The sequence below is a fragment of the Lepidochelys kempii genome, chromosome 5 (assembly GCF_965140285.1).
Source record: "Lepidochelys kempii isolate rLepKem1 chromosome 5, rLepKem1.hap1, whole genome shotgun sequence".
NCBI classification, from domain to species: domain Eukaryota; kingdom Metazoa; phylum Chordata; order Testudines; family Cheloniidae; genus Lepidochelys; species Lepidochelys kempii.
In genome coordinates this window covers 127789273-127817263 of record NC_136384.1, presented here as the reverse complement: position 1 = coordinate 127817263, position 27991 = coordinate 127789273, and the positions used below count along the sequence as shown (strand labels likewise).

The 27991-nt window shown below is 44.5% G+C and overlaps 1 protein-coding gene across 2 annotated transcripts in view; it reads right to left on the bottom strand.

Annotated features, from left to right (window-relative positions):
* CPLX1 (complexin 1) overlaps positions 1-27991 on the bottom strand; it is a 218749-nt gene that overhangs the window by 74770 nt on the left and 115988 nt on the right. For both annotated transcript variants that reach the window (XM_073345780.2, XM_073345779.2), the window contains one exon: positions 12776-12951. In XM_073345780.2, coding sequence (XP_073201881.1) covers positions 12776-12951 — 176 coding nt within the window. The remainder of the gene's footprint in view (positions 1-12775; positions 12952-27991) is intronic.

The following is a 27991-nucleotide window of genomic DNA, read 5'->3' as shown; positions in this document are numbered from 1 at the left end:
TAGATCTCAAAGTGCTGTACAAGGAAAAGCAAGTGTGAATTTCTCCATTCGACAGCTGAAGAACTGAAGCGCAAAGAAGTCTTAATAAATTGTCTGTAGTTACACAGTGAGTCACTGCCAGAGGCAAGACTAGAACCCAGGACTCTTAATGGTTAGCTCCCTGCACTAGCCAGTGAACCACAATGCCTAGAGCGCACAGGGTGATTGTTTACAGTCATGAAAGGCCTGTGGCACCATTCTCATGCCCTGTCTCAATTACAGTCCTGGCAATTACATTAAATAGAGTTGCAATTTGGATTATGGTATTCTTCAATCCAGTCCTAAGGGGTCAGATCCTCAACTGGTGTAAATCATCATCATGCAACCGACATCAGCGGTTTGGGCCCATTCATTGTTGTATAGTGCCAAGCACTTTTTAAACAGCTGTCGTGTTTCACCTCTCTTTTAACGCTGGATGAAGTGATTGATGAAGCGCTTGAGTGCTTTAGGATCCTGAAAGATGCTATGTAAATAGAAAATATTACTTTAATTCCTCATTTTTAAAAATAGTCCAGTAACTACGGGAGTGTCTCCCATGGGACCTAGTTAGGAGCTGTCCTATTATTCTGAGTATCTCGTTGACAGCAATTAGGAGGGGACTGGGATTTAGCTCTGAACACTGGAATGTAGTTAAACAAGAACAGTCTTGCATGTGGAAGCCAATTTACTATACATGCCCAATAATACAGTAGGGAAAAACTAAGCCAGTGGAGTCTTCTAAAAAAACTGAATTAAAATTACTTGTGTGGGGGGGGAATGAAGTCAGTTTGTTTCCCAGATAAAACATTTGTGGAATGGTGCCTTCCTTTGCTGAATTTTTAAAGTATCAAAAGTGACAAGGACAGAAAATCAGCTGGCGAAAGTTGGCGGAGCACCACTGCGGTCAGTGGGGTTATGTTGGTTCACTCCAGCTGAGGAACTGGTCTGTAGATTTGCATTCAGATGGCCCAGAAAATTCGGTATTGTTTATATGAAAGAGTCAATGAAAATGTACACGCATGCTTATGGAAAAGGGCTATTGAACGTAATGAGGATTGAACCAATGTGGTTATATGGTATCTAATTAAGGTTCTCTAGAATTATTATAAAGAGCTATAGAATGTAATAAAGAATAGGTATGTCTACAAAGTACGCTAAGCCCAGGCTCTGATTCAGGTTGGAGCCCAAGCCCCCCTTCTGTCCACACACAACCAGTATGACTCCAGTCAACAATCAGTCAGGACTAGGACTCTGCTGGGGGTGGGTGGGTAGGAGTCCGAGTCCTCTTGTGACTTGGGTCCAGGCCCTGTCATTGTGACGTATGGACTCAGCTCAAGCTGCAGACCTAAGTCAGAAGGTCTGCGTCGTGCAGCATGGATACATTAGCACAACTGTGAGACCTGGGTCCAGCAATTGTAAACCCAGGTTTACAATGCAGTGTGGATGCAGGCTTGGAAAGACAGACAGAAAGACAAAGGTCTGGTCTCATAGACCAGAGTTTACAATGCACTGTAGATACCCAGTGGGATCTCCCTCTCTAGACCCCTTAAAATTATCATACAAATGTAATTACAGCTCTGCTACAGAATATCACAGACTGTAAGCTCTTCGGACAGTCTTTTTATACAGTGCCTAGAGCGGTGGGGCCCTGGTCTCTGACTGGGCACTGCCACAATACAAATAAACAACAACAACCACAATACAGGTCGGTTCAGAAATTGCTGTCAAACTCCACTCAGTTCTGGAGGACATTTCCATGAGCACAGTCCTGCCTTTCAAGTCTCAGCTGAGGCCACACTGGTGTCCAGTGAGTTAGCTCTGCCAGTCTTTCACTCTTCACCTCTCATTGAAGTTATGAGTGGTGATTAGCTTGATAATTTCCTCCTAGTCCCTTCGGGTCATTTGCCCTCTCTGCAGCTAGGAAAGTTGTTGAGATACAGGAAGAACTAAACTAAACCTGAACTTTTTAAAGCTTAAGGCCTAAGGAGATGGGTGTCCAACTCCCAATGACTTCCAATGTAATCTGAGCCCCTAACTCCTTTATGTTCCTTTGAGAATCCCAGCCAGAAGATATTGGCTTATATGCCCTGCCCTTTTGTAGCCCCACTATGTCCCTTCCTTTCCTCGACGCCACTGGAGGTGGATCAGTGCCCTTCAGAAGACAATCATCTCCTCAGTCAATTGCCCTCTCAGCCGGGACCTACTCACTGTCACCGCAGTGGAATAATACTGGAACACCAGCTCACTGGAGCAGGTGGCAGGAGAGAGTGGTTTGGGCCCTGCCCATCCTTGGCATGTGAGCAGAAGATATGAGCCAATGGATTCCTCATACACACTGATGTCGCACCGTGCTGGGTGTGGAGTTATAGATGGATCCGGGGAGCTCAGGGAACTCCTTGGCTGCTCACGTCTCCATGGAGGCAATCCCCTCACCAACTGTGCTTCTTTTGACTTCCTAGATGGAAATAGGCTAGCAGGGCTCTTTAGGATTTTTAGGCAGGTGGGTTTTTCTAAAGGCTTCAGCTGAGCTCAGAGCCCGATTGTGTTAGACACTGTAGATACACCAACACAGTCACTGTCCTGCAAAGCTTAGGGTTAGGGAATTGAACCCAAAGCCAGCACCTTAACCACACCCCAGCCACAGATTTGAACTGAAAAGTTCCCTAGGGTTGTAAAAGGTGCACTGTCTGTCAGACAGGACATTTCAGTTGTCCAGGCCATAAACTTTACCTTTAGAATAGCAGAACACGATTAATTGCTGGGGAAAGTATTATCCAGGCCCTTAACTTTTGACTTGAGGAGAATATTCTTCTGGCTCTCTTTAGCTGTGAGTAGTCTGTGATAGAGAATGAATTTTATATTTCCCTCCACAGGAATGGTACATCTTCACAACCAGGTTTTCAAGCAGGTTTGAGTTGGCATTTTGAAAGCCCCCTGGTGCTAGCTACATCTGAAGTTGTTCTTTTCCAAGAATAAAACATCCCCCAGTTTCCCTAAAATCCGAGAGCTTTGCAAACACTGTAAAGCTGTTTAACAGAAGCAAAATTTTACCAAGAGAAAATTTGCCCTGCTGGGTTTGGAGCTTATTGTCAAAGGAATTATTGCAGAGCGGAGTCAATACACATCCTGTTATTCCAGTGCCCTCCAGACCAGATTTTCATGGCTAAGCATCAGTTAAATATGCAAATACTCAAGTGAAGCATTCAAGGCAAATTAGTTATGGGATGTTGCAGGTTGATCATCTCACATTAGGATGTAGGTCTACAAATATAAACCTCAATTTCATCTTTTTGGGACTCAGAGCCTGAGGGTTACTTTGGCAACCAGATCAAAAAGACAGCATTAAGACAACACTTTTCCACATGAAAAAAGGAAGCCAGCAGGCCCAGCATTAGCAAGAGTGGGTGGGACAGCCTCTAGAGAGCTTATCCAAATCTGATCATCCCAAATGTTGTCACCTTCCTCAAGGTTAAAATCAACACAGGCTAGCATATTTCATGGGAGCTCTGGAAATGATGCAGTCCTCATCAAGGTTCAAGATTTTTATTCTTTTCCTGGGGAAAGGGAGTTCATTTTTTGTTTCTGCCAGTTTTTTAGTTCTAAAATTCCAAGGATGGCAGAGAACTTTATTGCCAGTGGCTGAGATTCTCAAAACCATCCAGGGGATTGTACTGCCTATTAAAATTAATGGGACTACTGGAACAAGATGGGGATAGAAGTGTCTGTTACCTCGAGAGTACACTTGTCTCAGAATCTGGAGTAGAACTCATGATTCTTGAGTCTCAGCATTCCTCTGTTGTCAGCAAACAGCTATGAAACTCACTGGCCAAATGTGTGTCCCACCCCCTTCTACTGGTGGGTCCACAAAGAGAAAGATACCGTATTATTGCTATCAGTCCGTCTTGCAGCTCAAGTGGAAGAGGGTCTGTGCTCTGGCTCTGAAGGGTCTAACCCTGCTGATGAGAATTCAAGAGAGTTTCACATGATGGAATTTCTGTTTTTTCAATTTGCTTTTTTAAAATGCAGGAAATTACATTAAAAACACATTAAAAGCTATTAAGGATGCAAAGTCAAGCACTCAAAAGTTAGTGAAAGAAAGAAAGAAAGAAAGAAAGAAAGAAAGAAAGAAAGAAAGAAAGAAAGAAAGAAAGAAAGAAAGAAAGAAAGAGGCTAAGATCTTCTTGAATCTTGAATATTATACATATATCCATGCTGCACTCCATATTCTGTTTTTTTCCCCAGAGTTCCAGTTTCACAGTGATTGTCAAAGACCAAGGTCAATTACTAAACTGAGAAACAAAAATGTAACACTGTCAAATACTGGAAATTTCTTTCTGTAGCATCTCGGTTCATTTCAGATTCTCCAGTTCCATCCATTAGGATCTCATCGAAGTTATTGCAAGTCTTTGTCTCTTATCATCAAATCAATTTCTCTGCCAGGCAGGGTATTATTCCCCCACAGTGGACCTATCAGTTAAAAAGATGTCTACTCTTTCAAGCTGCTCTTTAAAGACTTAATACAACTTTTCCAATTCTTCAGGAAACAGCTCCCTCTTTCAAAGGTTGGCGATTAGGGATTTTGCTCAAGAGAAAAATGAAGAGATTGGAGTCCCTTGCCTCTTCATCATTCTTTTCAAGCCAGCCACTCCTTACAAACAGGAAACACTATCATTTCTGTCACTAAACTCAGATCCACCCCAGTCATCTAGTGCAGTTCAACCTTTCTAGACTTCTGTATCCCTTTCAGGAGGCTGATTTTGTCTTGCATACCCCAAGTTTTGCCTCACTTAAAAACTACTTGCTTACAAAATCAGATATAAAAATACAAAAGTGTCACAGCACACTAGTATTGAAAAACTGCTGACTTTCTCATTTTTACCATATAATTATAAAATAAATTGATTGGAATATAAATATTGCGCTTACATTTCAGTATTAGACTTGAGCTTGTTTTTCACTTGTGAGCCTTGTCTGAAGCCCAAGCACCAGGCAGTGGGGCTGAAACATGTATCTTGGCTTGGCAGGATTCCCTGTGGCGTGAGGCCTCAGGCAACTGTCCTGCTTGCCACCCCCTAATGCTAGCCCTGCACTTGCAATCCCCCTAAACCCATCCCATGACCACCCTGGGGGCTGCAACCTCAAGGTTGAGAAACACTGATCTAGATGAGTTAATTACCCCCTGAAAAAACTTTGCATACACCCAGGGGTACACAGACCCTTGGCTGAGAACCACTGATCTAGTGGAAAGGGCCTTAGCTGCTGTCAAATGGTGCTGCTCCATTTGACTTCAATGATTCTGATTTGTACTCACTGAGGACCAGATCCCTTGCTCAGAAAAGTCACTCGGGAACATAGACATTTTCCAAGCCATGTTTCTCCCCAAGACAGCCAGATCCAAAATACTTAGGATGTCTTAGATGAATAACTTTTGTTTGGATATTGTCTTTTTCCCATGACACACCAAAGTATTGGTCCACTTCCTGGTCATATCGAAGAATTGTATGGCCTCATCTAGATTGCCTTTGATTTATAAAAGGCTGTGTTTCAAATTTCCTACTTTAAATATTGACCTAACATTTGACATTACAGCAAGGTCTCTACTCAGGCCTGGCTTCAGAGACACTGCCGGAGCACAGCAGGAGAGGCAGTCCGAGATGCCTCCTCACAAACAGGAGCAGCGAACAGGGGAATTGTGCGAGGGAGGAAGAGTCCTCCTGGTGTAGGAGAGCGACCATGTGATCCTTGTGGTGAGTTCATTGTTTGCTTGTTTGTTGTGTGCTTGCTTGCTTGACATTTATAATGCGGCCTGTATGGGGGGACTGTGTGCTGAAGCTAGTGACTGGCTAGGCAAGACTGAGAGCTTCCTAAGAAGGCTCTAGCCTACCACCCTTTGACTCCTAACCCCTTTATAATCCCTTGGCAATGGGTTGGAGCTATCACAGAGAGAACAGGGGTTTAAAAGCCAACCCCGAGCCACCAGCGGTGCTAGCAAATGGGAGTTTGACGAGGGAGTGCGTGAGGCAAATACACCGAACAAACCTGCTCTAAGCTTAGGCCAATAATCCCCTGAAAAAACAAAGCACAAACAAAAAGCCCTGCAAGAGTAACAATACTGCAGGCCGAAGTCCAGCAGCAGAATGGGGGCTAGCCAGTTTATTGCACTGAGTGCAGCTTGTATGTTTACCTGCCTTATGAGCAGGTGGCGGGCTTATGCGTGTAGGAATGCGTGGCCCTCAGAGACAGAGATAGCTGCATTTTTGATGACCAGGAGAATTGCATGGCGAATTGCCTGCTGGGTGCAAAGGTCACGGATCTCTCAAGACATCTAGATGGACTTATGCGCAGTGCTGGGGAGAAGCAGTGGTCGTAGTACAGGTAGGTGCCAGTGACATAGGGAGAGGTAGGAGAGAGGTCCTGGTGGCCAGATTTCAGATGCTAGGTAAGAGATTGAAGTCCAGGAGCTCCATGAAAGCAGTCTTTGAAATGCTTCCAGTTCCACACGCAGGACCAGTTAGACAGGCAGAACTGCAGGGTCTCAATGTGTGGATGAGACGACAGTGTAGGGAGGAGGGATTTAGGTTCACTAGGAACTGGGGAAGCTTTTGGGAAAGGAAGAGCCTAAACATGAAGGACGGGCTCCACCTAAACCAAAACAGAACCAAACAGCTGGAATATAAAATTAGAGAGGTCAGAGAGGAGTTTTTAAATGAACAGCTGGAAGAAAGCCGAGAGGTGTGGAGGAGCACACAGTTCAGACAGACACATACCTAAGGGGAGGATTTATTAAAAGCAATACTCTATATCCTAGTAAAGAGGAGAGGATAGAAGTTGATAAAGCACAGGTAGGAACTGAAGAGAAACAGTGAAACGAAAAAGAGTCCTATTTAATTACATCACATGAAGACAGACAAATAAATATCGACAAATTTTATAAGTGCTTATATACAAATGCAAGAAGTCTAAATATTAAGATGGGTGAACTTGAATGCCTGGTATTAAAAGAGGATATTGATGTGATAGGCATCACAGAAATTTGGTGGAATGATGACAATCAATGGGACACGGTAACACCAGGGTACAGAATATATAGGAATGACACAGTAGGTTGCACTGGTTGAGGAGTGGCATGATATGTGAAAGAAAGCATAGAATCAAATATAGTAAACATCTTAAATGAATCAAACAGTATCATAGAATCTCTATGGGTAGAAATTCCACGCTGGAATAAGAGTCTAGCAGTAGGAATCTCCTACTGACCACCTGACCAGGATGGTGACGGTGATAGTGAAATGCTCAGGGAAATTAGATATGAAAAAAACAAAAAACCCAATAATAGAGGGGGATTTCAGATATCCCCATATTGATTGGGAACATGTCACCTCAGGACAGGATTCAGAGATAAAATTTCTAGACACCATTAATGGCTGCTCCTTGGAGCAGTTTGTCCCGGAACCCACAAAGGGAAAGGCCATTCTTGATTTAGTTCTAAGTGGCGCACAGGATCTGGTCCAAGAAGTGAATATAGCTGAACTGCTCAGTAATAGCTACCATAAGGGAATTAAATTTAACATCCTTGTGGGGGGGGAAATACCAAAGAAACCCATCACAGTAGTATTTAACTTCAAAAAGGAACTACACAAAAATGAGGACACTAGTTACATAGAAATTAAAAGGAACAGTCACAAGGGTGAAATGCCTGCAAGCTGCATGGAAGCTATTTTAAAACACCATAACAGAGGCACAAACTAAGCATATACTCCAAATTAAAAAAACCCAGTACAGACCAAAAAATGCCACCATGGCTAAACAATACAGTAAAAGAGGCAGTTAGAGGCCAAAAGGCATCCTATAAAAATTGGAAGTCAAATCCTACTGAGGAAAATAGAAAGGCACATAAACTCTGGCAAACTGAGTGTAAAAATATAATTAGGCAAGCCAAAAAATAATCTGAAGAGCAACGAGCAAAAGAAACAAAAACTAACAGCAAAAATGTGTAACTACATCCGAAGCGGGAAGTTGGTCAAACAAGCCAAGGTGGCACTAGAGGACCAAGGTGCTAAAAGAGCACTCAGCGTAGACAAGGCTGTTGCAGAGAAGCTAAACTAATTCTTTGCATTAGTCTTCATGCAGAGAATGTGAGGGAGATTCCCACACCTCAGCCATTCTTTTTTGGTGACAAATCTGAGGAACTGTCCCAGACTGAGGTGTAAATAGAGGAGCTTTTGGAACAAATGGATAAACTAAACAGTAATAGGTCACCAGATGGTATTCACCCCAAGAGTTCTGAAGGAACTCAAACATGAAATTGTAGAACCACGAACTATGGTATGCAACCTATTATTCAAATTAGCCTCTGTACCAGATGACTGGAGGGTAGCTAATGTAACGCCAATCTTTAAAAAAGGCTCCAGAGGTGATCCTGGCAATTACAGGTCAGTAAGCATAACCACAGTACCACACAAATTGGTTGAAAGTATAGTAAAGAACAGAATTATCAGGCACATAAATGAACACAATCTGTTGATGAAGAGTCAACATGGCTTTTGTAAAGGGAAATATGCCCCAACAACTCTTCGAATTCTTTGAGGATGGACAAGGGGATATAGTGAGCTTGGACTTTCAAAAAGCCATTGACAAAGTCCCTCACCAAAGACTCTTAAGCAAAGTAAGCTGTCATGGGATAAGAGGGAAGGGCCCCTCATGGGTCAGTAACTGGTTAAAAGATAGGAGACAAAGGGTAGGAATAAATGGCCAATAAATCCAATGCACAGCTACAGACTAGGGACTGAATGGCTAGGCAGCAGTTCTGCGGAAAAGGACCTAGGGGTGACAGTGGACGAGAAGCTGGATATGAGTCAGCAGTGTGCCCTTGTTGCCAAGAAGGCCAATGGCATTTTGGGATGTATAAGTAGGGGCATAGCGAGCAGATCGAGGGATGTGATCGTCCCCCTCTATTCGACATTGGTGAGGCCTCATCTGGAGTACTGTGTCCAGTTTTGGGCCCCACACTACAAGAAGGCTGTGGATAAATTGGAGAGAGTCCAGCGAAGGGCAACAAAAATTATTAGGGGTCTGGAACACATGACTTATGAGGAGAGGCTGAGGGAACTGGGATTGTTTAGTCTGCAGAAGAGAAGAATGAGGGGGGATTTGATAGCTGCTTTCAACTACCTGAGAGGTGGTTCCAGAGAGGATGGTTCTAGACTATTCTCTGTGGTAGAAGAGGACAGGACAAGGAGTAATGGTCTCAAGTTGCAGTGGGGGAGGTTTAGGTTGGATATTAGGATATTATGACCTCCTGAGGTCCCTTCCAACCCTGATATTCTATGATTCTATGATTCTATGGCCAGTTTTTATTATGAAGAGAGATAAATAGTGGGGGTCCCCTAGGGGTCTGTACTGGGACCAGTGCTGTTTAACATATTCAGAAATGATCTGAAAAAAGGGGGTAAACAGTGAGGTGGCAACATTTGAAGACAATACAAAATATTCAAGATAGTTAAGACCAAAGCAGACTGCGAAGAGTCACAAAGGAATCTCACAAAACTGGTTGACAACATGGCAGATGAAACTGAATAGTAATGCACATTGTAAAACATAATCCCAACTATACACACAAAATGATGGGGTCTAAATTAGCTGTTACCGCTCAGGAAAGAGATCTTGGAGTCATTGTGGGTAGTTCTCTGAAATCATCTGCTCAATGTGCAGCTGCGGTCAAAAAAGCGAACAATGTCAGGATGATTAGGAAAGGGATAGATAAGACAGAAAATATCATATTGTCCCTTCTTAAATCCATGGTATGCCCATACCTTGAATACAGTATCCAGTTCTGATCGCCCCATCTCAAAAAAAGATACATTAGAACTGGAAAAAGTACAGAGAAGGACAACAAAAATGATTACAGGTCTGGGACAGCTTCCATCTGAGGAGGGATTAAAAAGACTGGGACTGTTCAGCTGAGAAAAGAGATGACTAAGGGGGGATATGACCAAGGTCTATAAAAAAATTAGCAGTGGCAAGAAAGTGACGAGGGAAGGGTTAGTTACCCTGTCACACAGCACAGGAACCTGGTGTCACCCAATGAAATGAACAGGCAGCCAGTTTAAAGCTAACATAAGGCAGTACTTCTTCACAGGACACAGAGCCAGCCTGTGGAACTCATTGCCAGGGAATGTTGTGAAGGCCAAAAGTATAACGGGGTTAAAAAAAGAATTAGATAAATTGAGGGAGGATAGGTCCATAATGACTATTAGCCAAGATGGTCAGGGTCCCAACTCCATGCTCTGGGTGTCCCTACACCTCTGACTGCCAGAAGCTGGGATTTGAAGACAGAGGATGGATCACTCAATAATTTCCATGTTCTGTTCATTTCCTCTGAAGCACCTGGCACTGGCCATTGACAGATGACAGGATACTGGGCTAAATGGACTATTAGTCTGACCTTCTTATGTGCTGGGGGTTCATTCGTCTCCTGTTAAGAAATGTATTACTCACGTTATCCCCCTTATATTTAAAATAACCCGCTGGCTTTGGCTAGAGAACCAATCCGGCAAAGCAGAGCTTCCTTTATCTTCCCCATTAATGAATGTTCTATCTACCACCATCACAAGGAGACAAGCTCCTTTCAATAGCATTTTTTCTTAGAATGAAATCCCTCAATTTTGTTATTGACTATTCTCCTTGAAAGCTGGTATTTTATCTAGACTCACACCTGGGGCACAAGAACAATCTATTCATAGAGCATCCCCTTTCCTGAATCTTCATGATCTGTTTGGAATTGTCGACCCAATTTGGATGCCCCAGATCTTTAACCCAGGCCTGGGAGTTCCCAGACAGCCACTGTATTCTGGCCTCCCCTCTAATGTCTGCCAAAACCTAGTGGGCTTCAGCCAAGGTACCACCCACTGGAGCCTCACCCGGCTCCACCAGTTGGTCCAGCTGCACTATTTAAGACAGAAGGAGGCACAGGAAGTTAGTCTGAGCAACAAGGTGACTTCCTGTTGTGGTTACATTGGACCCTTCTTCTTGCACTCTACTCTGTTCCTGATTCCTGCTCCGCTCCTGGCTCACCCCTTACATGCTCCTCCTCTGGGATTGATCCCTGCCTTTCCTCCAGCTCCTGCCCTTACACCTTGCTTCCAACTATCAGTTACCAGTCCTGGCTCCAACCCCAGCCTCAGACTTTGGACCCTGACTCTGGCCTGATCCTTGGCTCTGGCATTTGGTATCTGACCTTAGTTCCAACCCTCAGCTTCGATTCCTGGTTCTGACTCTGGCTTGACCCTTGGCTCTGGTAATCGACAGTTGACTCTGGTGCTAACCATTGGCTTCGTTTCACAACCTGGATGCTGCTCTGCCCACTAGACCTGACTCCTGCTCGGACTACTACACCAGACTGCCTACATTACGGTCCATAACCATTTCCTTTAGACCCCAATTCTTTCTGTTTTGTGCTAGGATTTAAATTCTCTCTTTGTCTCTTTCGGAGGTCAAGCACCAATTCTGACAGTCAGCATCATCATCTCACTCGAGAGCCCCAGTCTGATTGATGCTATCCCCACATTGGTCACCTGAATATATTCTGAGAATTGGCCCAGTCCCCACCACCATGTGATAAGATCTTGTCTGAAACTCAACCCCTTCTTTCTTGGGATCTGCTGTTACCCTTTACCTCTGGACATGCAACATAAGTAACAAAGCCCTTGTGCACGACTATACTTGCAGACTCCTCCACTGACTATTGTCCAAGAGTCCTCTCAGGTCTGTTCAATTCAAGGATGTCTCCCTGCAGGACTTCCTGTTCCTTCTGCTATTTCTCCCACCTCTGAGAGCCACTCAGACTTTTACATCTTGGATCTGGTTCTAATGAGACCCTCTTGATCTGGTTACCACAGAGAGTCAGCAGAATTGCTCTACACCTCCACACAGGGCCATAAGGGCTGATACACTGCCGCATCTGTTTCCAATCATGTTAAGTTACATCAATCTCCTTGGCAATGCTTGGATTTGTACTTTTTTTTTCCCCAATCACCCTTTAAACTTTGCTTAAAATCCTCACAATTATTGTGTTACTTTATTCGTCAGGCCTAACCCTATGGTTGCTCTGCACCTGGATTTCCCATTAACATCAGTGCAAAGAAGGCTAGAACAATGTTTCCTGATATTTAATTCTTGCAGATGTTAAGTGAATCTCTCTTGTTTTACTGTTCTATCAGACAAACTGGTTCCTCATGACAAGAATCATGCTAACAAACATGGGAAGTAGAGATGAGTTGTCCCTTTTCATTCATAAGCATTCAGGAAGTCTTGGAAACAACGCATTGAATAGCAGGAGATATTTGGACTTTCTTAGAACAAAAACCATTGGATGATGGTATTTTGTATAAATCAACTATATGACTTTGGAGAGTCAAATGACATAAGGGTAGGGATGGGAAAGGTCATGGTATGTTTCAGTTATTTTTGTACTGATTAATGAGCAATGTACAAAGTACTGACCATCCGTCTCCATCCATCCAGAATTCCCATTCTGGCATCACAACACTTTTCAACACATGAGGCAGGTTTAGCCAGGAGAAGGCTCAGGGCAAGAATACAGGCTTAAAAGTTCAGTGCAGCAAGGCACTTACCTGGTGTTTCCTGATCACTCAACAAACTCGTCCCATAGTTATTCCATAATCAGCATAAAATACCAGCTCCCTGTTAGGAAGGGCACACATAGGTTCGCACAGCATGCTCTGAAAGCAACACCTACCTTGTCTCGAATGCCTTGTCGCATCACTTCTCTTTCAGCCTCCATCTTTGCATATTTGGCTTTCCTTTCCTCCTCTTCCTGCCTCAGGGCTTCCTGTCGTTCCTCTTCTTTCTTGGCGGCATCAGGATCTTTCTCTTCATCTCCTCCCAACATCTTCCCCATGTCTTTGGTAGCCCCTAAAGAAAATATACAAGAAGAAGACAGCGTGCATGTTAGGAAGAACCGATTAAGGGACAGGTGAATACAAGCCAGCCCTTTCTTGTAGTAAAGTGGCCATAATGGGGGTTAATTGGGCTACCCAGAGTATTCTGGGATGGAGCCATGCTCCACTCCTCCCTTACTTCCTGTTTCATCAGTAGGAGTTTTCCCCCAACTCTCCGAGGTAGCTGGATAAAGCAGCAAGGTCCCGGCCTGCAGTCCTGTGAGTAGAGAGGGGATTTCGTTGCACTAAGTGGTCCCTTTACAAAACTTCTGTTCCTGTATGTTCACTAGCTAAAAGTATGAGCCCATCCCACTTCCTCTGCCTTTGGAAAGGGTTTTCCATCAGACACAGGGAGGTGAGCCAAGCTCAGAGGCAGGAAAAGGTCTACACTTAGCAAAGGAAACAGCAAAACAGGCCAAAAAATACACAGGCAAGCTCTTCTGCAAGTCCCCAGCTTGCAGCCAGTGACTGTGGGTTTGACCCGTTTGACGTGGTTACCCAGCAGCAGTGAGATGGAGCATTGAGGAGAATGCAGAGAGCGCCGCGTAAGTGCCTAGTTGATGTAAACACGAGTGGCTCTTGACCTTTGGGTGTGTGCTGCTGCAGCAGGACAGTTAACCAGCCTGCTGTGCGGAGCGCTGGTGGCGCTGTAATTTAACCGGTGTTGCAAGGGAAACGCTACAAGAGCAGAGGAGAAAATCCTGAATGCAGAGGTTAGTATCCCAGGCCGAAGGAGCACGCTGGCAGCAGTTGTGAGTTAATACATAGCCCCAGCGCCGTAACGCTATAGACGAGCAGGGTTAGATAGTGGCTGAGAGGCCACGGCCCTGGTCAGGGGACTCGGCAGAGCAAGGCCTCCCTAGAAGCAGTACTGGACAGATTTGTGCCAACAGCATCTCTGGGCTGTTCCTTATGTCCAGGGGGCACCTGCTCCACCCCACCCTGGGATAGCACAGACTGCATCGGCCCTACTGGACATGCTGGGGCAGGCAGGGCCACAAATCTGCCTACTCCTCGTCTCCCTTTTTGGTCTCTGGCTCCCAGGCCTGGTGCTCTCCGGAGCCAACTTTCCACTATTGTGTGTGGCCCTTGCCCAGCCATGCTTCTCGCATGCACCCCACTGCCCCCCCATAGTTGCACTTGGGCCACTTACGGACAAGGCCGGAGGCACCTAGAACCATGGGCACGGTGTTGATCCTTTGGGTCTGTCGGGTGGGTATTCGCTGCAATGCTTCATTACAGTCCCACTGATATGAACAGGACTGAGCGATGCCACAGTTACACCGATCAATCTGACCACACAGACCCAGGCTCTACAGGCTGCCAGGAGAGTAAGGGAGACTGCGGGTTCACCTGCATTGCAGGCACCCATACAGGCATGCAGAGCAGCCACTGACAGACTCCCATTCCTCTTCTACCCTGGGGACCAGGGCATGGGCAGGCACAAGGCACAGAAGCACCACCTCTCAATGTGTCCTGGCCCCTGCTCCAAAATGGGCACAGAGGGGGAAGAAATCTGCACTAGCAAGAAGTGCTCGCACCCTGGAGCAAGGGGAGAGCAGGAAGCAGACTGTGACTTTTTGGTTCCCTTCCTTGCTACAAGCTTACCCTTCCTTGGTCTAGATAGTGGATGGTCTAGATAATACTTATTCCTGCCATGAGGGCAGGGGACAGGACTAGATGACCTCTCAAGGTCCCTTCCAGTCCTACGATTCTATGATTCCTTGGGGTGGGCTGTAAAGTGCTAATCCAGTCCCAGTGGCATATTGTGGACTGTGTTGGAATTACAAACTATCACTTTAAGAGTATGTGTGCGGCAGTGGGTTTCCTGGTCCTGCTCACAAGTGAGGGGGCTCTGGAGTGAAGGGTACAATCAGAGGAGTCTGGTAAGAGCCAGCTTAAAACAAAGTGGGATGAGTTGGGCCTCACTGCTTTAGGGAGCAGCCTTTTTCCTCTCTCTGTCTTTGTCTCATATGTGTTAGTCTGATTTCTAAGAAATGAAGTTGTGTTATATGGCAACCTTACAGCCAGAGTATTTATGTTTTGATCTAAGTTCATAGAATCATAGAATATCAGGGTTGGAAGGGACCTCAGGAGGTCATCTAGTCCAACCCCCTGCTAAAAGCAGGACCGATCCCCAATTAAATTATCCCAGCCAGGGCTTTGTCAAGCCTGACCTTAAAAACTTCTAAAGAAGGAGATTCCACTACCTCCCTAGGTAACGCATTTTAGTGTTTCACCACCCTCCTAGTGAAAAAGTTTTTCCTAATATCCAACCTAAATCTCCCCCACTGCAACTTGAGACCATTACTCCTAGTTCTGTCATCTGCTACCACTGAGAACAGTCTAGATCCATCCTCTCTGGAACCACCTCTCAGGTAGTTGAGAGCAGCAATCAAATCCCCCCCATTCTTCTCTTCCGTAGACTAAACATCCCCAGTCCCCTCAGCCTGTCCTCATAACTCATGTGTTCCAGTCCCCTAATAATTTTTGTTGCCCTCCGCAGGACTCTTTCCAATTTTTCCACATCCTTCTTGTAGTGTGGGGCCCAAAACTGGACACAGTACTCCAGATGAGGCCTCACCAGTGTTGAATAAAGGGGAATGATCACATCCCTCAATCTGCTGGCAATGCCCCTACTTATACATCCCAAAATGCCATTGGCCTTCTTGGCAACAAGGGCACACTGTTGACTCATATCCAGCTTCTTGTCCACTGTAACCCCTAGGTCCTTTTCTGCAGAACTGCTGCCGAGCCATTCAGTCCCTAGTCTGTAGCGGTGCATTGGATTCTTCCATCCTAAGTGCAGGACTCTGCACTTGTCCTTGTTGAACCTCATCAGATTTCTTTTGGCCCAATCCTCCAATTTGTCTAGGTCCCTCTGTATACTATTCCTACCCTCCAGCGTATCTACCTCTCCTCCCAGTTTAGTGTCATCTGCAAACTTGCTGAGGGTGCAATCCACACCATCCTCCAGATCATTTATGAAGATATTGAACAAAACTGGCCCCAGAACCGACCCTTGGGGCACTCCACTTGATACCGGCTGCCAGCTAGACATGGAGCTATTGATCACTACCCGTTGAGCCCGACAATCTAGCCAGCTTTCTATCCACCTTAGAGTCCATTCATCCAGCCCATACTTTTGTAACTTGCTGGCAAGAATACTGTGGCAGACAGTGTCAAAAGCTTTGCTCAAGTCAAGGAACCACATGTCCACTGCTTTCCCTTCATCCATAGAACCAGTTATCTCATCATAGAAGGCAATTAGATTAGTCAGGCATGACTTGCCCTTGGTGAATCCATGCTGACTGTGCCTGATCACTTTCCTCTCCTCTAAGTGCTTCAGAATTGATTCCTTGAGGACCTGCTCCATGATTTTTGCAGGGACTGAGGTGAGGCTGACTGGCCTGTAGTTCCCAGGATCCTCCTTCTTCCCTTTTTTAAAGATGGGCACTACATTAGCCTTTTTCCAGTCGTCCGGGACTTCCCCCAATCGCCAGGAGTTTTCAAAGATAATGGCCAATGGCTCTGCTATCACATCCGCCAACTCCTTTAGCACTCTTGGATGCAACGCATCCAGCCCCATGGACTTGTGCACGTCCAGCTTTTCTAAATAGTCCCGAACCACTTCTTTCTCCACAGAGGGCTGGTCACCTCCTCCCCATGCTGTGCTGCCCAGTGCAGTAGTCTGGGAGCTGACCTTGTTTGTGAAGACAGAGGCAAAAAAAGCATTGAGTACATTAGCTTTTTCCACCTCCTCTGTCACTAGGTTGCCTCCCTCATTCAGTAAGGGGCCCACACTATTCTTGACTTTCTTCTTATTGCTAACATACCTGAAGAAACCCTTCTTGTTACTCTTAACATCTCTTGCTAGCTGCAATTCCAGGTGTGATTTGGCCTTCCTGATTTCATTCCTGCATGCCCAAGCAATATTTTTATACTCATCCCTGGTCATTTGTCCAATCTTCCACTTCTTGTAAGCTTCTTTTCTGTATTTAAGATCAGCAAGGATTTCACTGTTAAGCCAAGCTGGTCGCCTGCCATATTTACTATTCTTTCTACACATCGGGATGGTTTGTCCCTGTAACCTCAATAAGGATTCTTTAAAATACAGCCAGCTCTCCTGGACTCCTTTCCCCCTCATGTTATTCTCCCAGGGGATCTTGCCCATCAGTTCCCTGAGGGAGTCAAAGCCTGCTTTTCTGAAGTCCAGGGTCCGTATTCTGCAGCTTTCCTTTCTTCCTTGCATCAGGATCCTGAACTTGACCATCTCATGTTTTCTTTGTGTATGCGGAGAACATAATAAAAGCCTGACCTAGCGCTACACTATATGAAAGTGACAAAGTTCATGCACAGACACTGATAGCACCTCGATATCTTGCCCTCCAGTCCTGGGTGAAGTAGGAGAATCAGCTTTTATGGTCCTTTATGGCAAACTCTTCTATCAATTGATTATTTGGATAAGAATGGAAGGTACTTGTCCTAGCTATGAAATCTTTCAACAAATTACAGAACAATTCATGATCAGCTTGGTTCAGAAATGGAGGACAAATTGGGCAGCATCTCAAAGGTTTTTGTTCTAAATCAAAACCTATAAGAAGGTTCTCAGGCACAGCAGAATGACTTAGTAACTGTAGGAATATTTTTGAGATCTTTTGATTTCTTCCTGCACATTTCTTCTCTGCCTATTTTAGATTCCGCTGGGCTTCGACTTTTGCCAGCACGGTAAGCAAAAGTGTCTAGCTTACACTGAGTGTTCTCCCAACTCTCATCCAAAGAGTGCATTGTTTCACCATTCCTGTCCATGAAAGCTGAGAACTGTGTAGTTTTTTAGCTGGTTATTACATGTGGTTCTAATTGTATGAGGGAAAATAATGATGAACAAGCGGTTTTTAGTCCCGTACACTCTCATTGTTTACAGGGATTTTTTTTTCTGGCGGTCCTTTTCCCCCCTAGCATTCTGCATGACACATTCCTGCCCAGCGTTTGCCATGAACACTGACAGACCTGTGCATTCTATTGAGACAGAATGAATCTTATCTTTTAACTCATGTATGCTACATTCTGTCTTCTCCTGAGCAGGGTGGAAGAGGGTATAAGGAAGTCCTTCCTTTCTCATGCCTGACAACTTGGGGGTCCTGAGCTGCATGTCTGATGGAGCCCAAGGCCAAAAAGCGGGTGGCCAACTGAGACTCAAACAGGGCCGTCTGGCTTGCTAGAACTTAGGAGGGTAGGTATACACAGATGGTATACACAGGGCTGATTATACAGTGAACTTCTGAAGCAGCCCTCCTGTGCCTATACATTCACAATCCATTGTGATATATATTTAGTAGCTTGATTTCCCCAGAAATATTTCCACTGGTAACCACACTGTTTTAGATTCAGTGCACTACCAGGTTATCTGCCCTTAGTTTATCTCCAGCTGGAGCTGCCTGGACCACAGTGAACTAGTTACTCAGGAAGCTGAATTCTGCAACAGAAAAAGTGATAGGGCTATTGCCTTTAAGCATTGCTTTGTATGCCAGCATTATGTCATAATGCAGCCACAACCTGGCATGTTATATATGAAATAGACTAGACATCCTCTTTTTCCCCTCTGAACTAGGCATGGCTGACTTTTTGAATCCTGTAGATATTTAATTCTAAAATCATTCAGTGTAAAGGGCACCTTGAAGAAAGGAAACCTAGTTCCCAGGGTTCTTGTTGAGTCTTTTAACTCATCAGAGAATTCAAAGCCGTTCTCTAATTGCTCTGAATATTACACTGTGATCCCATTGTTAATTGATGGGAATGTAATGTATTACAAAAAGCTGCAATGTCATGTTACATTTTAACTTGTATTTTGGTGTGGAAGCACTTTTTTATGTCTCTTTTATTCCTCCTCCAAATGTTCAGTTTTCACCATTATTGGCCACTGGATAGCAGCTTTTAGCTGGGTTTTTTAGCAGTTCAGTGACAGGACTCCTAAGAATTAATTTACATTCAACTGAGACTTGCAATTACAGTAACAGGCAGGAGGAAACAGTAGACAGTTCTTCCCTCTAGCCTTCTGAAGCTTCTACGGAAAGAAAGTAAGACCCTGCTGGTTGAATCTGTATATTGAATCTGCAGGGGAAGGGTGGGGTAGGAACTGGTTATTCTCATGCTTTTCCCACCAGGAATCCCATGTGATACGGGAATCTCCAGCTGGGGATAGCACAACAGGTCCTGGTCCATGACTAGGCATCCTAGGCCTGATGATAATAATAAATAAAATAATAATAATAATTAATAAATAATATGCAGCCATTCTCTGGCCTCTTTGTGCTACAGAGACAGGCAAACCAGTCACAGCAGGGAAGAGAATCTGATTTAATGAACTATGTTTCTAAAGCTTATGCTTCAGGGCTTCAGCCTGCTACCTGAAGGGGGTCAGGAAGGGATTTCCTTCCCCCACAATGTAATCTGGGGGCTTTTGGTCTCCTTGTTCTGAAGCATCAGGGATGACCACGGCTGGAGATGAGACACTGGGTGGGCCATGGCTATGAGTTGACACCAAGCATTCTCTCTCTCTCAGGTGCTTGGCTGGCTGGTTCTTGCTCAGGGGCTCAGGGTCTAACACAATCGCCATATGTGGCGATGGGAAGGAATTTTCCCTCAAGTCAGATTAGCAGGGACCTTGGGGGATTTTGCCTTCCTCTGCAACATGAAGTGTGGATCGCTTGCAAGGATTATCTGGGTATATCTCACTTAGTCAGTCCCTTACCCTCAGTCTCTCCTATTCTCTGCCTGTGGCACATAAAAGTCTAGTCTCTCATGGGCTGTGATACTTTGGTCTTATTTTGGTTGTTGCGTTAGTATGTGGGTGCTGGGTGGTGTTGGTGGCCTGTGATGTAGAGGGGTCAGACTGGATGATCTGGTGGTTCCTTCTGGCCTTAAACTCTATGACATCATCCATGCTTCTCTGGGGGAACAATTCTCATCTCCCATTTGTGTGACCCTAGAATTCCTTACTCTGAGTCATGTTTAAAAGCCAAAAGAAGTAGGCCTCTGAGTGGTCACTGCCCAGTAAAATCGTTGACGTTGGGCTCTTTAGTCATTGTCCCCTGGGACTTCCTGTGATGCATCATACTGACATTTTTTTCGTATTGGGATTAAAATTCATTGTCCGAGCATCATCGTGTTGTATCATCGCTTATGAAGCAGCTCGATATAAACCATTTTTCCTACCTAGCTGTAATTCAGTGGGCTGCTTTAACTCATTATTTAATTGCTATATATAGCACCATGGGAAGATGCAGAACATCAATAGATTTTAAAGCCAGGTGGAACCAAGCAATGATCTAGTCTGACTTATATGTCACACACCATAACTGCATAGCGATGCTATTCCTGCCCTAAGGATCTGCCTTGAGAACGATAACTGGGGAAAATAGCATGAGACAAGATTTGGTTAGGGGATGATTTCATAAAGTAAGGTGGCAAGGCATCAGGGGCCTGACCCAAAAGTCAAGGGGAGTCTTTTCATTGGCTGCAATGGACTTTCGCTCAGGCACCATGATTCAGCAAGGTACCCCCACATATGCCTAACTTTGAGCACATCAGTAATCCTACTGAAGCCAATGCAGTTCTTGTGCTTAAAGTTGGGTACCTGCTGGACTAACTTGCTGAATAAGGGCCCAAGTTAATTTCCTAAAAATTTTACTGACATATTTATGCTTCGGGGACTTGGTGGGTGGACTATGGCAAATGATGGGTTTTGAGGAGATCTGTAAGGGGAGAAGGTAGCAGAAATATGTTAGAAATAATGTTCTAAGCAAAGAAACCTGGAAATTTCCATACAGTATAAATGGCATGGATTAGAAGGTACACCTTGTCAGTGAAGAGTGATTTGTGCCAGCAGTGCTTGTGTGGGCACAAGGTGAATGCATAGAGCTTACATCTGAATGTGCAGAAAGACTTGTTTGCATTTTCCCATCTGAAAACGGCTTGCAGAAGTACCCCCCGATGACAATTTGCTTGTGCCTTTGTGAGGTTTATATGGCAAGGAGATTCTAAGGGTGAAACATATGGCTCTGGCTGGTAGACATTCTGAGAGTAGCTCATAGATATTTCATAACATTCTGACCAAATTTTCAGAGTCAATGTCTGAAAATTTTATCTTCAAGTTATGAAATGTCAATGAGCTACTTTCTGAATGTGCTATCATCTAGAGCCATAAACATTAAGATCCACAAAAGATGTTAACATTTTGCTGTGCTTTACACTATAGAGAGCCTAAGAACTGACTTTTTGATCATTCTATTTGTATCAGAGCCTTATTTAGAACTAACAGAAGGATCAACCTGATGTCTCTGAGTTTCTGAGTCACAGCATGATTTTGATCTAATCATCTGAACTCCTGAAGCTAATCTTAGCGTACTTCGAAGGAGAGGGCCTGGAGAAGTCAAAGGGTCACTTCTCTTTGCAACGTCTCTTCAGAACTGCCCTCCTTCTATACTGACTCAGCTTGATTTCACATCTAAGCCAGCTTTTTACATACCACCCCAGAGAGACTTTTCTTCTTCAAGGCTACAGTGTTACATTTCTTGTATTGTGGATAAAAGTTGTTCTCCGTTTCATTAGTGTCTTCCCATTTAGTCACACAGTATCTTTAACAAGGATTAATTCAATACCAGGAAGCTGAAGCTACTGAAAAAGTCTGTAGCAATAATTATGGGAACTGTTTTCTTAGGGAGTGGGGAAGGAGAAGTCTTCATTTACCACTTGCTCGTTTGGCAGGAAAGCCAAGGCCATATTTATTTTGAGACTTCACAAAGGGCTTTCTTATGCAGATGCCACTAAACAAGAAAAATATGCAGAGGAATCAGTTATGTTTTCTTATCAGATTACTTTCATTCCTGGCTTTTATATCTTGCCAAGTTACCGATAAATTCCACAAATGCCTCCAAACAATTCTTTCTGACTGTAGTGACACCAAGTTTCTCTGTTACCAAGCCAACGAGACACTTCTGTACATAATGCTATTCTCAGTTGCCTGGCAAAAATGTATGTGACAATTTTCCACCACCCCCCCTTTAATTCTCAGGAATAAATGAAAACATAGACCTCTGACCCCCTTGTCTTGTTCACCTGAGATCAACAGGGCTACTAGTGTAAGATGAGCAAGATTCAACCAATAGTAGAGATCTAGTAACTCATCATTTGACATAGCCAACAACTTTGCTAACCAGCAAATCTATTTCTGCATCTAGGCACAGGTATAAATCTAGGTCTGGATACAGACCCCATAAATTTATTTGCTTTAAAGAGACTAATCTGGTTTAAGTATGACAATGTCTCCCAACACAAACCATTGAAAGCAAGGAAATAACATGTTATGAGACACCTCTTCAGCCACACCCTAATGCCCACGTGGTACATTTGCATTGGCAATGATGGACACCACATCCTCACAAGGGACTTCCCTTCTACCTCCAAACACATGTGAGGTACGTGTGTGTGTAGATATCACAAAACCTTATTCATTAATACTTGTTAGCAAGTTTCAGACATTCTAAATCAAAACATTAAACCAGAAAAAATAAATATAGGGCCAGATCCACAGGTGGGGTAAATCAACCAGATCTGACGCACGGATTTCGTGGTTTGAAAAAAATTGCAGCTTCTTTCCTTGCTGCAGTAGCTGATTTTCATAAATGATTCCTTGTAAATGAAGTTTGACATCCACAGATTTCCAGACTCACCGTGTTTTCTAATGAAATTGCCATAGAAATTGGCTCTCTCATATAAGTGGAAAATACTGTTACGTTTGTCTCCTGTGGCAACATTTAGATTGAATAGGAGGAAAAACTTCAGTCAGTGAGATCTATTAGGACTGTGGGATAAGGTAGTGGTCTTGAGATACTTAACAAGCAAGCTTGAAAAAAGCAGATGAGACTATCCTGTTAAGGGAACCGTCCTGAATTGGTCTCTGCAGGATGGGCTCGGTGACCTAAAGAGATCTTTTCTATCTCTAAAATTTCTTATTCTTTGTGTTATGAGGAGACACGTTTTGTTTGCTGTCAATTCCCATATTTCATTGCATTTTCTCTCCTCAGCAGAGATCAGACAGGAAGAACTGGCTTCCTTAGTCTGATTTTGTGTGGAGGCATCACACAGCTAAACAACATCAGCCTCATGTCTCAACTTCTCATGGCAGGGATTGCCGAGGTTTTGTGATCTTTGGGGATGGCAGACGGGATTCTTGTTTTCTGACTGATCTAATTCATGAGACAACAGGGATCCATTTTAAATAAGGAAACAGACAGTATTTTGCCATATGCAGTGGTGTCATAACCCTGTTGGTCCCAGAATATTAGAGAGACAAGGCGGGTGAGGCAATATCTTTTATTGGACCAACTTCTGTTGACAAGAAATTTAACAGCAACATCTACGTGTTAACTACATATGCTAAACAATCTGTTCCACCTTGCATTTAGCTGTGACACTCTGAGTATCTTTCCTAATCCTGAAGAAGAGCTCTGTGTAAGCTCTAAAGCTTGTCTCTCTCACCAACAGAAGTTGGTCAAATAAAAGATATTCCCTCATCTGCCTAGTCTCCTGGTTAGTATTTTGCCATTTCATCTTGATGATGGAGAAGAAAGCTTTGTATGTGTCCTCTGAGCAGATGACCTCATGTCTCCCTCTTGCTCTTCTGAGTGCATGTATCCTTCACAGCTTCTCTGTCTGTGGCAACACTTGCTTCTCATTAGCTTTGACTTCATTAAACAAAATGTAGGATTAGCCATGCACTGTAAGGCCACTGGTCCTTTTAGTCAAGTGTCCCACCTCTAGCACCAGAGTGCTCCAGATTAAGGCAAAAACAAAACAAAACAAAATCTCCTTTCCAAACCCAGAAATGTATGTATCAGTTGACAGTGCCATAGAGAGGAAAGTCCCTTCTTGACCCTTCAGTAGGTGCTTTATAACGTGAGACTTCATTCTCATCCTCTTTGTATGCATAGCTATCCATGTTCACGACTCTAAAGAATGGTAGGAAGGAAAACAGCACAATAAAGATAATGGATTTCAAGAAGGCAGACTATAGCAAACTCAGGGAGTTGGTAGGTAAGATCCTATGGGAAGCATGTCTAGGGGAAAAAACAATTCAAGAGAATTGGCAGTTTTTCAAAAAGACATTATTAAGGGCAAAATAGCAAACTATCTCACTGCATAGGAAAGATAGGAAGTATGGCAAGAGACCACCCTGGCTTAACTAAGAGATCTTTAATGATCTGAAACTCAAAAAAGCGTCCTACAAATAGTGGAAACTAGATCAAATTACAAAGGATGAATATAAACAAACACCACAAGTATGTAGGGACAAAATTAGAAAGGGCAAGGCACAAAATGAGATTCAACTAGCTAGAAACATAAAGGGTAACAAGAAAACATTCTACAAATACATTAGGACAAGAGAAAGACCAAGGAAGGAGTAGGCCCATTACTCGATGGGGGGGGGAGGGAGACAATAACAGAAAATGTGGAAATGGCAGAAGTACTAAATGACTTTTTTGTTTCAGTTTTCACCAAAAGGTTAATAGCGAGCTATTGTCTAACATAGTGAACACCACTGAAAAAGAGGCAGGATCAGAGGATAAAATAGGGAAAGAACATGTTAAAAATTACTTGAATGATACCCTGCTGGGAGGGCTTACAAGTGCTTTGGAGGATAGGATTAAAATTCAAAATGATCTGGACAAACTGGAGAAATGGTCTGAAGTAAATAGGATGAAATTCTATAAGAACAAATACAAAGTACTACATTTAAGAAGGAACAATCAGTTAACATAAGTACATAAGAACGGCCATACTGGGTCAGACCAAAGGTCCATCTAGCCCAGTATCCTGTCTTCCAACAGTGGCCAATGCCAGGTGTCCCAGAGGGAATGAACAGAACAGGTAATCATCAAGTGATCCATACCCAGTTGCACACATACAAAACGGAAAATCACTGCCCGGGAAGGAGTACTGCAGAAAGGGATCTGGGGATCATAATGGATCACAAGCTAAATATGAGTCAACAGTGTAACACTTGCAAAAAGAAAGCAAACATCATTCTTGGATGTTTTAGAAGCAGTGTTGTGAGCAAGACATGAGAAGTAGTTCTTCTACTCTACTCCACGCTGATAAGGCCTCCGCTGGAATATTGTGTCCAGTTCTGGGCACCACATTTCAGGAAAGATGTGGACAAATTGGAGAAAGTCCAGAGAAGAGCAACAAAAATGATTTAAGGTCTAGAAAAAATGACCTATGAGGGAAGATTGAAAAAGATGGGTTTGTTTAGTCTGGAAGAGAGAAGACTGAGTGGGGACATGATAACAGTTAAAAGATTGTCACAAGGAGGAGGGTGAAAAATTATTCTCATTAACCTCTGAGGATATGACAAGAAGCAATGGGCTTAAATTGCAGAAAGGGAAGTTTAGGTTGGACATAAGGAAAAACTTCCTGTCAGTGTGGTTAAGCACTGGAACAAATTGTTTAGGGACGTTGTGGAATCTCCATCATTGGAGGTTTTTAAGAACAGGTTAAACAAACATCTGTCAGGAATGGTCTAGTTATTACGTGGTCCTGCCGTGAGTGCAGGGGACTGGACTAGGTGACCTCTTGAGGTCCGTTCTAGTCCTACGATTCTGTGATTCTATGTTATTAATGGTCATCAGAGCAACTGACCATTTAAAATAAAGCAAACCACAGTGTGTGTCTCAGTTACTTAATTATATATGCAATGCCCACGGAGGCCATGGAAGGAGTTCATGTTCTGGGCCCATCGGAAAATCACAGAGAGAGGCATTGCACTGTCAGATGTGCCCTTCTCTCTTGCTTTATTCCAGTGGCATGAGAGGCAGCGAGAGACGGAGGAGTCTTTGTTTTCTCCCCTTTCTGATCATGTTTCGTTTCTCTTCCCTGTGCTCCTATTTGTTCCCGGTCTTTGTGACACATTCCCACTTCTAAGTTTTTCCCTGATCTGAACCTTTATATTTGATCTTTTTTATGGTGTTATTTTTCATCTACATTCTCTTGCAACCCATCTAGGTCTCCTTTAGGACGGTAAGAAAAGCTGGGCTTCTTTAGTTCAGCAAAACTGAAGGCTGAGAGGGGATCCATCCTGGGGGTAAACCCCAGGGAGGAAGAAAAGCTATTTAATCTAAAAAACAATCTTGGCACAAGAAGAAATTGGGCTAGGTTGGCCTTGAATACATTGAGGCTGGCAATTAGAAGAAAGTTTTTAACCATCAGAGGAGGCAGGTTTTGGAACAGCTCCAATAGAAGTAATGGGGGCAATCAACTTACCTGGCTTTAAGATGGAGCAGGATAAATTTCCGAGCGGCTTGCCTGGGGTATCAGGGAACTGGACTGAGTGACCCAGGAAGTCCCTGCCTCTCTATATTTCTTTTCTCTCTGCTCCTATTATCTTTCTCAGTCTCTAGTTAAGCATCTCCACTGCAGGGTAGGGGTTCGGTTCCTTTGCTTGTGTAGATGTGCTCGTGCGGGGCTCACCGAGCTGGCATGAGTATAAATAGCTGGATAGCCACGGGAGCGTCGGGAGCGACAGCAAAGGCGCAGCTTCACCATGCCAAGTACATACCCGCTGGTTTCCGGCAGGGTTTATACTCAGCACGGCTCAGCCGGGCCTCCACTGCTGTTACTGGGGTGACATTGCTATGTATACGCACGCTAGTTCCATGAGAGCCAGCGTGAGTGTGTCTAGACAGGCAGAGGTATCACACCACCAGCTCGCAGTGTAGGTGTAGCTTCTGTGACCCATTCCTACTCGTAGGTTTCTCTCTGTAGCGGGGCAAGCACCCTGCTCCAGGGAGAAAGGGGTTAAAACCAGCTCTGGGCAAGAGCTGCCCCGAGGAGCCAATCAGCGGAAGGCAGGTAGCAGCCAATCCGGGCCCAGTAGGGCTGGTATAAACAGGGCTGTGAGCTAGGAGGCAGGCAGTCTCACTCCAGCCTTGGGGTGGGAAGGACTGGGCTGCCTGGGAGCACAGGGTACTCTTCAAAAGAGCAGTGCTCTGGAAGGGGCAGGCTGAGCTGGGGAAGTCAGGCCTGGCGACCTCCCAGGCTGAGGCCTAAGGAGGTACTGGGGCTGCAGGGAAAGGCAGCAGCTCCAACCTCCTAGCCAATGATGGGTAGCCATTGCAGACTGCAGTTTGCCTCTGAGTAAAGGGGCTAGATGAGGTCTGGCAGGGGGTCACTGAGGCCAGATTGGCTCAGGGGAGTGGAGTTCCCTGGGTAAGGGGCAGAACCCCAAGGTAAGGGGCACCATGGTCCAGGAGGGACATGGGGCCTACACGTGGTGGAGATAAAGGGACTGCAGAGGGACAGGTAAGGGCAGGGAGAAACTCGCCAGAGGAAGGCGCTCCTGAGCTGGATACGTTAATTCCCGGACTGACCAGCAGTAGGTGCTGCACTGGTGAGTCAGCGATCTGCTACACTCTCCCAGTCTGAACTTTTGCATTTGGCCCTTCTTTTCTGGTGTTAGTTTTCATCTAAACTCTCCTGCAATTCACGAGGGCCTCCTAGTGGTGCTGACTACATGTGATGATTACATGCATGCCATTCAGGCCAAGACTTGAGCAAGGCACGACACTACATTTCAACATTAGAATCATAGAATATCAGGGTTGGAAGGGACCTCAGGAGGTCATCTAGTCCAACCCCCTGCTCAAAGCAGGACCAATCCCCAATTAAATCATCCCAGCCAGGGCTTTGTCAAGCCTGACCTTAATCCTCAGCTCCTCCGTCCCTGTGACCCAGCTACACCAGGGGAGTAGCTTTGGAGGGGCAAAGTCAGCAAAACCGCCATGACTGAAAAGCCAACATCTCTGCATTAGTCCATACATGATGCCAAGGCACCTGTAACTTCCCCATCCATTTGAAATTACTCACACAGCTTCAGTATAGCCAGGAAAGAGAGAGAGAGAGCTGAATTTAATGGCTACAGCCCTTGCCTGAGAGTTGAGGGGGATGCTCCTATGCTC